The 14,015-nt window shown below is 43.1% G+C and overlaps 1 protein-coding gene across 2 annotated transcripts in view; it reads right to left on the minus strand.

Moving 5' to 3' along the window:
- LOC132822234 (coatomer subunit gamma-1) overlaps window positions 1–14,015 on the minus strand; it is a 73,916-nt gene that overhangs the window by 25,121 nt on the left and 34,780 nt on the right. For both annotated transcript variants that reach the window (XM_060835347.1, XM_060835346.1), the window contains exons 10-14: window positions 8,956–9,089; window positions 8,003–8,070; window positions 5,025–5,213; window positions 2,241–2,336; window positions 421–664 (exon numbers count right to left, since the gene is read on the minus strand). In XM_060835347.1, the coding sequence (XP_060691330.1) occupies window positions 421–664; window positions 2,241–2,336; window positions 5,025–5,213; window positions 8,003–8,070; window positions 8,956–9,089 (731 nt within the window). The remainder of the gene's footprint in view (window positions 1–420; window positions 665–2,240; window positions 2,337–5,024; window positions 5,214–8,002; window positions 8,071–8,955; window positions 9,090–14,015) is intronic.

Raw genomic sequence — 14,015 nt, forward strand, 5'->3', positions numbered from 1 at the left:
ATGTTCTGGGGACCTGGGTTCGAATCCCACCATGGGAGATGGTGAAATCTGAATTCAATACAAACCTTGAATTAAGGATTAAACAATGACCATGAAACCATTTTCAATTGTCAGAAAAACCCTCTGGTTCACTAATGCCACTTCAGGGAAGGAAACTGCCAGCCTTACCCGGTCTGGCCTACACAGCAATATGGCTGACTCTTAACTACCCTCTGGGCAGCTAGGGATGGTCAATAAATGCTGGTCCAGCCTGCGATAAACTCATCCCATGAATTAATAAAAAGAAATACAAACAGGTAGGTAATATTATATTCTTTCTTTCTTTCTTCCTCTGTGATCACCACCTTCTGAGCATTCTTTGGCTCATACTTTTTTTGAAAACGAAATATCTTTTATAAGCAGACACAAAGTGCAACTCACCTGCTCGGACCTCTTCGTTCTCCAGGATGACCCGATTATAGATGAAGCGAATGTACTTTGAAGGGTTGGGGGTCCTGGCTCCTTCCCTCCCGAGCAGGTGAAGGATGCGGGTGGCTAGGACTGTAAACTCACAGTCCTCAATGAACTCGCAGAGGTGAGCCAGCCCAGTTTCCTTGCTCTCTGGGTTGTCCTCAATAATACAGATGATGCACTCCACAATGGCACGCTTGTACTCAAATCCACCCTGAAGGAAATGTCAGAATTCAGAACATGAACTAACTTTGGATTCCTCACTGCTGAAGAATTAAACGACAGTCCCACCATCTGCTGGTTGCTGATTAACTAATTTGGAAAGGCCCACCCCTGGAAGGCAGAGATTTAATATTGTACGCCACTTATCTGAACGCCCCATGAACATATATGGATAAACATTCAAAATGGTGTAATGAACCAGAGTTGAAAAAGAGTGTCTCTGATGTCTTATTTTCACCTGCTCTGCTTTATTCACTGCAACAGGAGCATGGTAATGTGGGAAAATGGGATCTTCCAATCATGTAACTCAATAATTGGATTAACAGGGGAACTGATCAGCTGTTGGGAAAACATCCTAACACATAGTTAAAACAAAAATTACACTTTCTGTTGCTGTACTGAAGGAACCTGCTTTGGACATAACCATATACAACAACTTAGTGTATATAAGTGGGGACAGACTCAACGAGATGAAGGGCCTCTTTGGTGCTGTGTGACTAACTAGACTCCATAATTTACAAAGCAGCAAACTATACGTTTGAATAACGTTCCTAATACACTCAACAAGATGCACACTATTTTCTTCTGTATTTTTAGGCCAAATAATATTGTGGTTGTGGGATATTAGGTTAACAGGATTTATCAAGCTCTTTATCAAATTTCTGTTACAATAGCAGAGACCAGAATACCATGTAATGTGAACAAGACTGTGGGTTAACCACCTCACAAGGTGATTTTTACCCCATTGGCGTTGTAATCGTCATAATTCTGAACACCTCTATTAAATCTCACATTAACCTTACAGTAGGTAAGGATAAGAAAAAAAAAATTGAACAGTGGGGTTCAGTTTAAAAGGGGATTTTGATAGAACTGATTGAGAAAACTATTTGCACAGACCAGAAGATCGGTAACCAGAGGACATCAGTTCAGAATAATTGTTAGGAGAACTGGTTTGCGAAGGGAAGGAGATTTTCTTTTTGTTTTAAAATGCAGTGAGTTACAGGGTTCTGGAAGGCATTGTTTGAAGCAGTGACTGCAGATACAATAGTAAATTGCAAAAGGGAATTGAATATGTGCTTGAAACTAAAAAGAAAAAATTGCAGGTCTGTGGGGAGAAAGTGGGTTTAATTGGATAGGTTTTTCAAAAAACAATACAGGCATAATAGTTCTCCTTCTCTACTTTAAATTTCTGCAAAGTTCCTGAGCAATTACCGTCAAGTTGCTATAGTCCCAGAGGATCATAGGACTGTTCTCTCATTAGACAGAGAAAGATGATTAGTGGTGAGGTTAACCTGAAAGTCATCACACCTCAAGCAAGGGATGAGGTTGAGAAGGAAGGACCTTCATAGTAACCTCAGCCAGTGCAGGAATCGAACCTGCACTCTTGGTGTCACTCTGCAGCACACAAACCATCCAGCCCATTGAGCCAACCGAATCCTCCCCATTGGAGGGCAGCTGTAAACTCTGCTCTTAATGATCCAGGAGATAAACAAAAGTAATTGTAAAACATACCCTTTATTTACAAAGGAAGCAGTAATTTTTAAGTATTCAATCTTAAATTAACACACCTCTTCCCGCAGCATAGTGAACAGGAAGTTCATCATCACAGAGTGCTTTCGCGGAAACTTCTGGCACAGAGTACTGATGGCCTGCACCACCACCACCTAAACACAAGATCATTGGAAGAACATCAAAGAGCAAGCCAGAGGAGTATTCTTTCCAAACATGGTTTTTGTCTTTAAATCAGAAACAAAGCGCTTAAAAGCAAGCCAAATCAAAAATACAAAAGCGGCTCGGGCTAGACACAGGATGCGAGCTGAGAAGGGATGCCGCAGATCTGCAGGTCAAAATGACTCTCAAGCACCAGAGATGAGGGCAAGAATCAAACCTAATATCTTCAAGATCATGGAGGAATTGCCAGAATAACGAGTGATGTGCCTCACACGGTCAGCTGTCACTCAGCATAGAGCACGTCCACTCCCAAGTCAGAAAACTTCTATCTAAGCTGCAAATGTGTTGCTGGTCAAAGCACAGCAGGCCAGGCAGCATCTCAGGAATAGAGAATTCGACGTTTCGAGCATAAGCCCTTCATCAGGACGTCGAATTCTCTATTCCTGAGATGCTGCCTGGCCTGCTGTGCTTTGACCAGCAACACATTTGCAGCTGTGATCTCCAGCATCTGCAGACCTCATTTTTTACTTAAACTTCTATCTAAGCTGATCTTGTCAATCCCATTTCTGCATCCTTTCCAGAGCCGCTGGATTTCCACTCTCCTCCTGCCTTTAGGTCCCAGCCCTGCATCGCTGAATTTCCACTCCCCCCCTGCCTTTAGGTCCCAGCCCTGCAGTGCTGAATTTCCACTCCCCCCCTGCCTTTAGGTCCCAGCCCTGCATCGCTGAATGTCCACTCCCCCCCTGCCTTTAGGTCCCAGCCCTGCAGTGCTGAATTTCCACTCCCCCCCTGCCTTTAGGTCCCAGCCCTGCAGTGCTGAATTTCCACTCCCCCCCCTGCCTTTAGGTCCAAGCCCTGCAGTGCTGAATTTCCACTCTCCTCCTGCCTTTAGGTCCCAGCCCTGCATCGCTGAATGTCCACTCCCCCCCTGCCTTTAGGTCCCAGCCCTGCAGTGCTGAATTTCCACTCCCCCCCTGCCTTTAGGTCCCAGCCCTGCAGTGCTGAATTTCCACTCCCCCCCCTGCCTTTAGGTCCAAGCCCTGCAGTGCTGAATTTCCACTCCCCCCTGCCTTTAGGTCCCAGCCCTGCATCGCTGAATTTCCACTCTCCTCCTGCCTTTAGGTCCAAGCCCTGCAGTGCTGAATTTCCACTCCCCCCCCTGCCTTTAGGTCCCAGCCCTGCATCGCTGAATTTCCACTCACCTCCTGCCTTTAGGTCCCAGCCCTGCATCGCTGAATTTCCACTCCCCCTCCTGCCTTTAGGTCCCAGCCCTGCATCGCTGAATTTCCACTCCCCCTCCTGCCTTTAGGTCCCAGCCCTGCAGTGCTGGATTCTTCCAAGTCCTAGACTGCTGTTTGTTTCTGAGATCAAGCACAATCTATTCCCCCAGTGGCCTGGTAACTAAATGTACCACAAAATGTATAACGAGGCACAGAGTCTGTATTCAGTTCTACACCAAATGTGCTGGTTGCAATCAGGTCACAGTTTAATTGATTTTGAGGGCCCCTGGTTAGGGAGGAATAATCATCTTGAGTTGTTCCTGCCCTCTGACAAGTGGTTTCTGCTGGAAAGACAGCGTGTGCACATGTATAATATCCACAGTCTCAGTGGATATACGAGGTCTCTTAAGTGGATGACATACACATGAATTAGAAGTAGAAGTTAAGGTCTTAGATACTGCTTTACCACCCAGTAAGATCCTGCCTGACCTGATTACTCCACATCCCTGACTGCTCCTGACAACGTTTCACTCCTTGCTTATTGAGAATCTGTCCACCTCTTTCTTCAAATTATCCAACGGCCATGGCTCCAACACAATGAGGAAAAGTATTCAAAGACTCACGACTCTCTATGAGAAAGACATCCTTCCTTAACTCTATATTAAATAGGCAACACTTTATTTTTAATTACCCTTTGCTCTAGATCTGTCCAAAGAGGGGAACCATCTTTTTCACATTGCTGGAACCCAATGATGTGGAACATTGGCAACAGATCATGAACAAAATGGAGGGTGAAAAATATTACTATATAATATATAGGTTAATTGAAATAGGTATGTTAGAAATATATGACGCAACTTGATATGCACATAGAGAAAATAACAGAAGGATATGGTGATAGGACAAGATTCAATAGGGAATAAGTTGACTTCATCTGAAGCATAAACACTGACAAAGAAACCCTACAGTGATGAAGCAAGCCATTCGACCCATGGATGCCACATTGACCTCCGAAGAGAACCCCTTCCAGACCCACCCCCCTACCTTATCACTGTAACTCTGCATTTACCATGGCCAACCCACCTAGCCCGCACATGGTTGGACACATTGGGCAATTCAGTGTGGCCAATCCACCTAACCTACACATCTCTGCACTGTGCGAGGAAACCAGAGCACTGGACAAAATCCACACAGATGCAGGGAGAACGTGCAAACTCCACGGTCGCCTGAAGGTGGAATTGAACCTGACTCCCTGGCGCTATAAGGCAGCAGTGCTAACTACATAGCTGGAGCCAACTCCTGTGCTGTCAATTCTTTATCAAACAAGAACATCCCTTTCTTTAATAATAAAGAATATAAATCTAGTAAGGATGCCTGGGAATTATCAAAAATTCTGGAAATGGGTACAAATGCACAAGATTACTGAGTGCCATCTGTGAATAGGGAGGTGGAAATGATTACCTTGAACTCATCTGAGATTTCTGACATAAAAGAGGAGATCTGCTTCATGAGACGGTCAATGCTACTCTCACTGCCTGTTTTCAGCAGCGTGGTGATGGCGAGTGTGGCAATGCTGCGGTTCGAGTCGGTCACCAGGTTTTCCAGATCCAGGTTGCACGCAGTCACGGCTGACGGATGCTTCATCGCCACCTGGAAAACAAGCAGAACAGCAACTTCAAACCAAAAACTCAACTGCACTGACCTCCTCCCCAGATAAATGCCACTGACACTGAACGCACGTTGAAAAATTCCAACAAAATAAAACAAACTCAATTCGACCATCACTGGGGAGGGAATGACCTAGTGGTATTATCGCTAGACTATTAATCCAGAAACTCAGCTAATGTTCAAGGGACCTGGGTTTGAATCCTGCCAGGACAGATGGTAGAATTTGAATTCAATCACAACCTGGAATCACGAATTTGCTGATGACCACGAAATCACTGTCGATTGTCGGAAAAATCCATCTGGTTCACTAATGTCCTTCAGGGAAGGAAACTGTCATCTTTCACTGGTCTGGCCTACATATGACTCCAGACCCATAACAATGTGGTTGACTTTCAATTGCCTTCTTAAATGGCCTAGCAAGCCGGTCAGTTCAAAGGCAACTAGGGACTGGCAATAAATGCTGGCCAGACAGCGATGCTCATGTCCCACGAGTGAATAAAAAAGAACAAATGTCAAGAGGAAGAGTAGGGAAATGGGACTAAATAATTAGCTTTTGCAAACTGCTGTCACAGGCACATTGGGCCAAATGTCCTTCTCCTGTGCTGTATGATTCTGTGATTCTAAAGGCAATTGTTAAGTAAGGGAGCCACCTCTGTTGCATAAAACATTAAACACTTATGCAAGATGAGACTTAAACATAATACCTTGAAATTAATACGCTGATAGCAACAGATTATTAACTCATGGAAAAAATAAATTTACATGAGATAAGACCGTAAGGCATAATTAGACAGTTTTGTCTATCTAGTCTGTTTTACCATTCCATCATGGCTGTTATGTTTCTCAATCCCATTCTTCTGCCTTCTCCCATAACCCTTCATCCCCTTACTAATCAAGGACCAACTTTGTCTGTCTTAAATACACTCAATAACTTGGCCTCCAGTCTTCTGCAGCAATGAATACCACAGATACATTACCCTCTGGCTGAAGAAATTTCTCCTCCCCTCAGTTCTAAAAGATCGTCCCTTCACTCTGAGGCAGTGCCCTATGGTCCTAGCCTCTCCTACTAGTGCAGATATCTCCACGTCCACTTTATTCAGGCCTCTCACTATTCTGTAAGTTTCAATCAGATCCCCACTCATCCTTCTAAATGCCATTGAATACAGATGCAAAGTCCTCTTTGACAATCCTTTCATGGCCAGGATCATTCTTGTAAACCTCCTCTGGAACCCCTCCAATGTTACCACATCCTTCCCTAGATACAGGGCCCAAAACTGATTACAATATTCCAAATAAGGTTTGTCCGGACCTTATACAGCCTCAGCAGTACATCTCTGCTCATGGATTCTAGCCCTCTTGAAATAAATGCTAACAATGCATTTGCCTTTCTAACTACCAACTGAGCCTGCATGTTAACCGATAGAGAATCCTGAACCACAACACCCAAGTCCCTTTGTGTTTCAGATTTCTGAAGCCTTTCCCCATTTAGAAAGTTAAAAATCACACAACACCAGGTTATAGTCCAACAGGTTTAATTGGAAGCACACTAGCTTTCGGAACGTCGCTCCTATCACCTGATGAAATAGAAATGCTCCGAAAGCTACTGTGCTTCCAACTAAACCTGTTGGACTATAACCTGATGTTGTGTGATCTTTAATTTTGTATACCCCAGTCCAACACTAGCATCTCCAAATCATGTCCATTTAGAAATGCCTCTAATCTTCCTATCAAAGTGCATAACATCACACTTGCCCACATTATATTACATCTGCCACTCCTTTGCCCACTCTCTTAATCTGTCCAAGTCCTTCTGCAATATCCCAGCCTCCTCAATGCAACCATTTGTATTATCTGAAAACTTAGCAACGATACCCTCAGTTCCTTCGCCAAGATTATTAATGGATAATGTGATTAGTTGTGATTCCAATACAGACCCTGCTGAACTCCACTATAGTCACTGGCTGTCATTCTGAAAAAGACCGTCTCTGCTTTCTGCCAGGCAGTCAAACCTCTATCTATGCAAGTACCTTGACTCTAACACCAGGGGTACTGGTCTTATTTAGCAGCCTCCTGTGTGGCACCTTATCAAAGGCTTTCGGTAAATCCCCTCAATCAACACCAACACAATAGATTATCTCATAGCTTGTTTAACTGAGAGTTTGCTGTGCACAATTTGAAGGCTGCGATTTTTACCACAGCTTCACAGTGCTTCATTAGCTGAAAACTTTTTAAAATGACTTACAGTTAGGGAAATGTGTTACAAAAATGCACAACAGCTTGCAGAAAAGCATAGAATTAATAACTTCAGAAAACTGTTTTATAACACTAATCATTAGCTATGATAGCGGTAACTACTGTGGGATGGTTACAGTTCAGAAAGTCAATGACCACCAGTTTGTGACAGCAATCGATAACTAATCTCATTTCCATCGTCATTCTCTGCATTTTATTGTTTATCTGCTTTTCCATTATAAAGATGCAACGATCTCTGCCTCAAGTTACTCAGTGGGAAAGTATTATGTGCCCCAACATCCCATAGAGCACAAACTTTTTCCCATGTTTTATTTATCAGGCACCGCATCACTGAATTCCAATCCCAGAAAATCATCAAATTAAATCTTTGCGCAATTTAAATGAAAGTTTTGTTTTAAAATCTCCTTTGCTTCAGCATGTCTCCATAACTATAGGTCTCCATCACTGGCATCAACCACTCAGCATAAAGAAAACCTTTGTGCTAACGTGCAAATATCACCCTTCAAATCTCCTCTTACCTTATTGAGTGTCCTCACTGCTGCATATCGCAGGGCTGCCTTAGGCGAACTACAGAACAACTGTAGCACTGCAGGGAGCAAAAAAGTTCAGAATGAAAGGCCACATAAAAAGCAAAAAATTATTGCATCTCACTGCCATATGGTCATCAGGAATTTGTTAAACTTAACGCAAACCTAATACAGACACTGTTTGTGTAGGGTTTTGTGATGATAATATGATCCAATGTTCGTAAGGCAACCGAGGAATTCTGGCAAAAGCAAAGTAATAAAAACAGAGCAATACGGAATAGCTTGCATAGTAAAATGTAGAATTTGCCTACAGTTCTCCAGGCAATGGGCTACTATCCTCTGTCACACTGTTAGCTCACAGATATCCTAGCCTATATTCTTCAAACTTCTGACATTTTGTCCATCCTTCATCACCTTAGTCCGACCATTAGCAGCCTTGCCTTTAGCTCCCCAAGCCAGAGATGCTAGAATTCCTTCCCTTAACGTGTTGGACTATAACCTGGTGTTGTGTGATTTTTAACTTTGTACACCCCAGTCAAACACCGGCATCTCCAAATCATTCCCTTAAACCTCTGCACTTCCCTTTTTCCTTAAAGGCTCCTTGATTGAGCTTTTGGTTACCCATCCGAACAAGTTCACTAAATTCTTTTTCTGATAGTTGGAACCTATCAAGACTTTTTACCACATTAAAACATAAATTCTTACTGAAATCGAGAAAGCGAAGCACAAGCTATACAAGCACACTGGAGGAAGCAGAATGCTTGGTCAATTTTCTCAGGTCCCTTTTGCGAGGGTGAACAATTGGGAGGCCTCCTTGTGAACCTCTCAGCTTTACTAAGGGGGTCAACATTTCAATCATTGAGCCAGAACAGAAGTTATTCTCTAAGCCTTTTCACCTTTACAATATTTATTCAAACTATTTTTCTTTGCTTTCACACACTTACCAGAGACAGCAGGAGCTAGTTCTTTAGCTGTACAGTTTGGCAGGTTGACAATGGCAGAGGCTGCTTCATAGACTACCATCTCATGCTTGTTCCTCATGCAGTTCTCAATGAAGTCAAATAGAGGACTGTCACGGCTGAGAGAACAACAAAACAATCTATTAACACCCTGTTGATCAACAAACCCTTCGCTTGGAAGTCCAGGAATTTAAAAAGGCAAACTTGGATTCCAGAATTGAAAAAGGGTTGCACTTCGGCAGAGCACATAAAAAGTTAAAATAAACCTTTAAAAGGAAAATATAGCAGTACCACGTGCAGCATTTACTCCAGGAGTGGGGGCTGCCTCAACTTACTCCTACTCGTGTTTTCTCACCAAAGGCAATCCGCATAAATAACACAATGATACCCAGAATTCCTAAATATCAGGACAGGTTGTCAGAATTTGAACCTATTTCTTTGGAAAAGAACACTATGTGGGATGCAAATGCCTGCTCTAAACACTCATCTAATCGTAGACATTTGTACTCAGTTACAGAATATTGCACTCTTGATGGGACCTGCACACTGAATGGGTGGCTACTCAACAGCATGCCAGTGTGTGTCTGGTGCAGACATACCACATCGTATTCTCTCTGTCATAGTAGTCAGTCCTCTACAAAGCAGCTCTTCCATATTTTCCAATAGCACTGGCAAATCTCAGAGTCACAGAGTTGTACAGCACGGAAACAGACCCTCCAGTCCAACCCGTCCATGCCGACCAGATATCACAACCGAATCTAGTCCCATCTGCCAGCACCCGGCCCATATCCCTCCAAACCCTTCTTATTCATATACCCATCCAAATGCCTCTTAAATGTTGCAATTGTACCAGCCTCCACCACTTCCTCTGGCAGCTCATTCCATACCTGTATCACCCTCTGTGTGAAAAAGTTGCCCCTTAGATCTCTTTTATATCTTTCCCCTCTCACCCTAAACCTATGCCCTATAGTTCTGGACTTCCCCACCCCAGAGAAAAGACTTTGCCTATTTACCCTATCCATGCCCCTCATAATTTTGTAAACCTCTATAAGGTCACCCCTCAGCCTGCGACGCTCCAGGGAAAACAGCCCCAACCTGTTCAGCCTCTCCCTGTAGCTCAAATCCTCCAACCCTGGCAACATCCTTGTAAATCTTTTCTGAACCCTTTCAAGTTTCACAACATCTTTCCGATAGGAAGGAGACCAGAATTGCATGCAATATTCCAACAGTGGCCTAACCAATGTCCTGCACAGCTGCAACATGACCTCTCAACACCTGTACTCCATAATCTGACAAATTAAGGAAAGCATACCAAACGCCTTCTTCACTATTCTATCTACCTGCGACTCTACTTTCAAGGAGCTATGAACCTGCACTCCAAGGTCTCTTTGTTCAGCAACACTCCCTAGGACCTTACCATTAATTGTATAAGTCCTGCTAAGATTTGCTTTCCCAAAAATGCAGCACCTCGCATTTATCTGAATTAAACTCCATCTGCCACTTCTCAGCTCATTGGCCGATCTGGTCAAGTTCCTGTTGTAATCTGAGGTAACCCACTTCGCTGTCCACTACACCTCCAATTTTGGTGTCATCTGCAAACTGACTAACTATACTTCTTACGCTCGCATCCAAATCATTTATATAAATGACGAAAAGTAGTGACCCAGTACTGATCCTTGTGGCACTCCACTGGTCACAGATCTCCAGTCTGAAAACAACCCTCCACCATCACCCTCTGTCTTCTACCTTTGAGCCAGTTCTGTGTCCAAGTGGCTTGTTCGCCCTGTATTCCACGAGATCTAACCTTGCTAATCAGTCTTCCATGGGGAACCTTGTCAAATGCCTTACTGAAGATCACATCTACTGCTCTGCCTTCATCAATCCTCTATGTTACTTCTTCAAAAAGCTCAATCAAGTTAGTGAGACATGATTTCCCACGCACAAAGTGATGTTGACTATCCCTAATTAGTCCTTGCCTTTCCAAATACATGTACATCCTGTCCCTCAGGACGCCCTCTACAACTTGCCCACCACCGGCGTCAGGCTCAATGGTCAATAGTTCCCTGGCTTGTCCTTACCACCCTTTTTAAACACTGGCACCACGTTTGCCAACCTCCAGTCTTCCAGCACCTCACCTGTGACTATCCATGATACAAATATCTCAGCAAGAGGCCTAACAATCACTTCTCTAGCTTCTCACAGAGTTCTCTGGTACACCTGATCAGGTCCTGGGGATTTATCCACCTTTACCTGTTTCAAGACATTTAGCACTTCCTCCTCTGTAATATGGGCATTTTGCAAGATATCACCATCTATTTCCCTACAGTCTATATCTTCCATATCTTTTTCCACAGTAAATACTGATGCAAAATACTCGTTTAGTATCTCCCCCATTTTCTGCGGCTCCACACAAAGGCCGCCTTGCTGATCTTTGAGGGGCCCTATTCTCTCCTTAGTTACCCTTTTGTCCTTAATGTATTTGTAAAAACCCTTTGGATTCTCCTTAATTCTATTTGCCAAAGCTATCTCATGTCCCCTTTTTGCCCTCCTGATTTCCCTCTTAAGTATACTCCTACTTCCTTTATACTCTTGTAAGGATTCACTCGATCGATCCTGTCTATACCTGATATATGCTCCCTTCTTCTTCTTAACCAAACTCTCAATTTCTTTAGTCATCCAGCATTCCCTATACCCACCAGCTTTTCCTTTCACCCTGACAGGAATATACTTTCTCTGGATTCTCCTCATCTCATTTCTGAAGGCTTCCCATTTTCCAGCCGTCCTTTTACCTGCGAACATCTGCCCCCAATCAGCTTTCGAAAGTTCTTGCCTAATACCGTCAAAATTGGCCTTACTCCAATTTAGAACTTCAACTTTTAAGTATGGTATCCTTTTCCATGACTATTTTAAATCTAATAGAATTATGGCCGCAAAACCATGTGGAAAATTTCTTCCAGTCGCAGCACAGGTCTCTGCAGTATATCCAACCTTTTCCCTATTCCTTTGAATTTTCCTTATTGACTCACTATCATGAGCAGAAGGGCAGATGGCTCTGAATACCGTCTCTAAACCCACAGAACATTAAATGTTTCAAATGACACTACCAAAATCAGCAAGCCTCAAGTTATCAAAAGTGTCTGAGATATCAATATTTGCCTTTGATCAAAATTCGATACAGTTGCACCTATTAAAATGGCAGTTCTTCAGCATTTTTAAAAAAATCAAGTTCCTTATCACTGAGTCAAGACCATTAACTGGTCAAACTAACCTATATGCTGATGATTACGTGTGCTAAAATGGCTGGAATACTGTGCTGAGCTTGCAAAGGCCTAACAGATCTTAGGAGAAAGTGAGGTCTGCAAATGCTGGACATCAGAGCTGAAAATGTGTTGCTGGAAAAGCACAGCAGGTCAGGCAGCATCCAAGGAGCAGGAGAATCGACGTTTCGGGCATGAGCCCTTCTTCAGGATTCCTGAAGAAGGGCTCATGCCCGAAACGTCGATTCTCCTGCTCCTTGGATGCTGCCTGACCTGCTGTGCTTTTCAAGCAACACATTTTCAGCTAACAGATCTTAGTTCTACTTAACTGTCGCCTATTTATTAGTCAACTGTTCAATATTCTTTCAATCAGGATTAGTCTTCAGGCAAGAATTAATTTGAACACATGAGTTGTAGTGTTTTCCCCCCAATCATTTCTTCCCTCACCTTCTGGAAGTTTTGGCGAACTCTGAGGTTTTCTTCCTATTATATACTGCTGGGTTGTGCTAACTTTGTGATTAAAGCAAGAAATCCATACTCCAAGCACTTCTCACAATGGATAGTTCTTTCACCCACAGGGGAAAATGCTGATGTGGAGAAGACAAAAGAAAAATGGAGTGCATGCTAAGTACTGAACTCACTAACGTTTCAGTGTAATGGTTACACTTCTAATTGACATTGTCAAAAATTTGGCAAAATGGCTTTAAGTCACACATGCTCAGACATTAGAAAAATTAAAGTTATCAGATTTCATAGTGCCATCCCCTCTTACTAAGTAAGTCTGCTTCTGACTAGCTCTGTTTTGCAAAGATAAAGTGTTGAGTAATGGGGAAGACAGATTGCGGAGGACACTTGCTGTGCATCCTGAGGGATTTTGGGCACCAGGATGGATGAGGAATTCAGAGCTGCAAATTTTGGATGGCAGCCCAAAGGTTCCTTTGGAGTTGGAGCGCCAGTCAGTGTTTTTGCAAGGAATGTTGCAAATGCATTGCTACTCGCCAATGAAGAGCTCAGACTCATTTTATGCGAGGATCATAGTCAATAATCCAGTTTGAAAGTAACCTTCACTTCAATTTGACACTGCCACAAATATTAAAATCATCATTTTTTTTTAAACAGTTTTTTTTTCCCTTTTCCCTCTACCAGGGTTATCTGTGCATGAACCATGACAGTCAGTGTCGGCAGTTTTGCCAAATATGGAGCAGCTCAAAGCCAAGCCTGATCTTGTGCTCACCAGGAATCAGCTGTAAGATGCCTGGCTGATTTTCCCAGTGACACAGAGACAGATTGTAGTGCACTAACCCAGAACGGACTACAAAACCCTCCGAGGCCTCTTTGGGCTGTGTGCGTTGAATGAAAAAAAGAACATGTGGAGGAGTCTAAAATAGGAGCACACAGTCTCAAACTCAGAGCCAGGCTATTCAGAAGGGAAGTTGGGATACAGTTTCACACAAAAGGCAATAGAAGCATTATAATTCCTCCACAAAAAAAAATACGAAGTTCCACTCGAGTTGACCACATTAAATCCAAGGTCAAAGGGCTTTCTTTTCTAGACTGGGGCACAAAAGGATATGGAGCCAAGGCAAGTAAACCGTGTTTAAATATGGATCAGCCATGATCTCAATGAATGGTGAAACAGACTCAACAGCTTGAATAGCCTATTCCTATGAAAGGCCATATCTAAGAGAAACTATTCCAATCCTTGTAGTCTGTAAACCATCCTATGGTTTATTTTATTCATTTACAGGATGTGGGTTTCACAAGATAAGCCAGCATTTATTGCCCAAC

This window comes from Hemiscyllium ocellatum, chromosome 14 (genome assembly GCF_020745735.1).
Source record: "Hemiscyllium ocellatum isolate sHemOce1 chromosome 14, sHemOce1.pat.X.cur, whole genome shotgun sequence".
Taxonomy (NCBI): Eukaryota; Metazoa; Chordata; class Chondrichthyes; order Orectolobiformes; family Hemiscylliidae; genus Hemiscyllium; species Hemiscyllium ocellatum.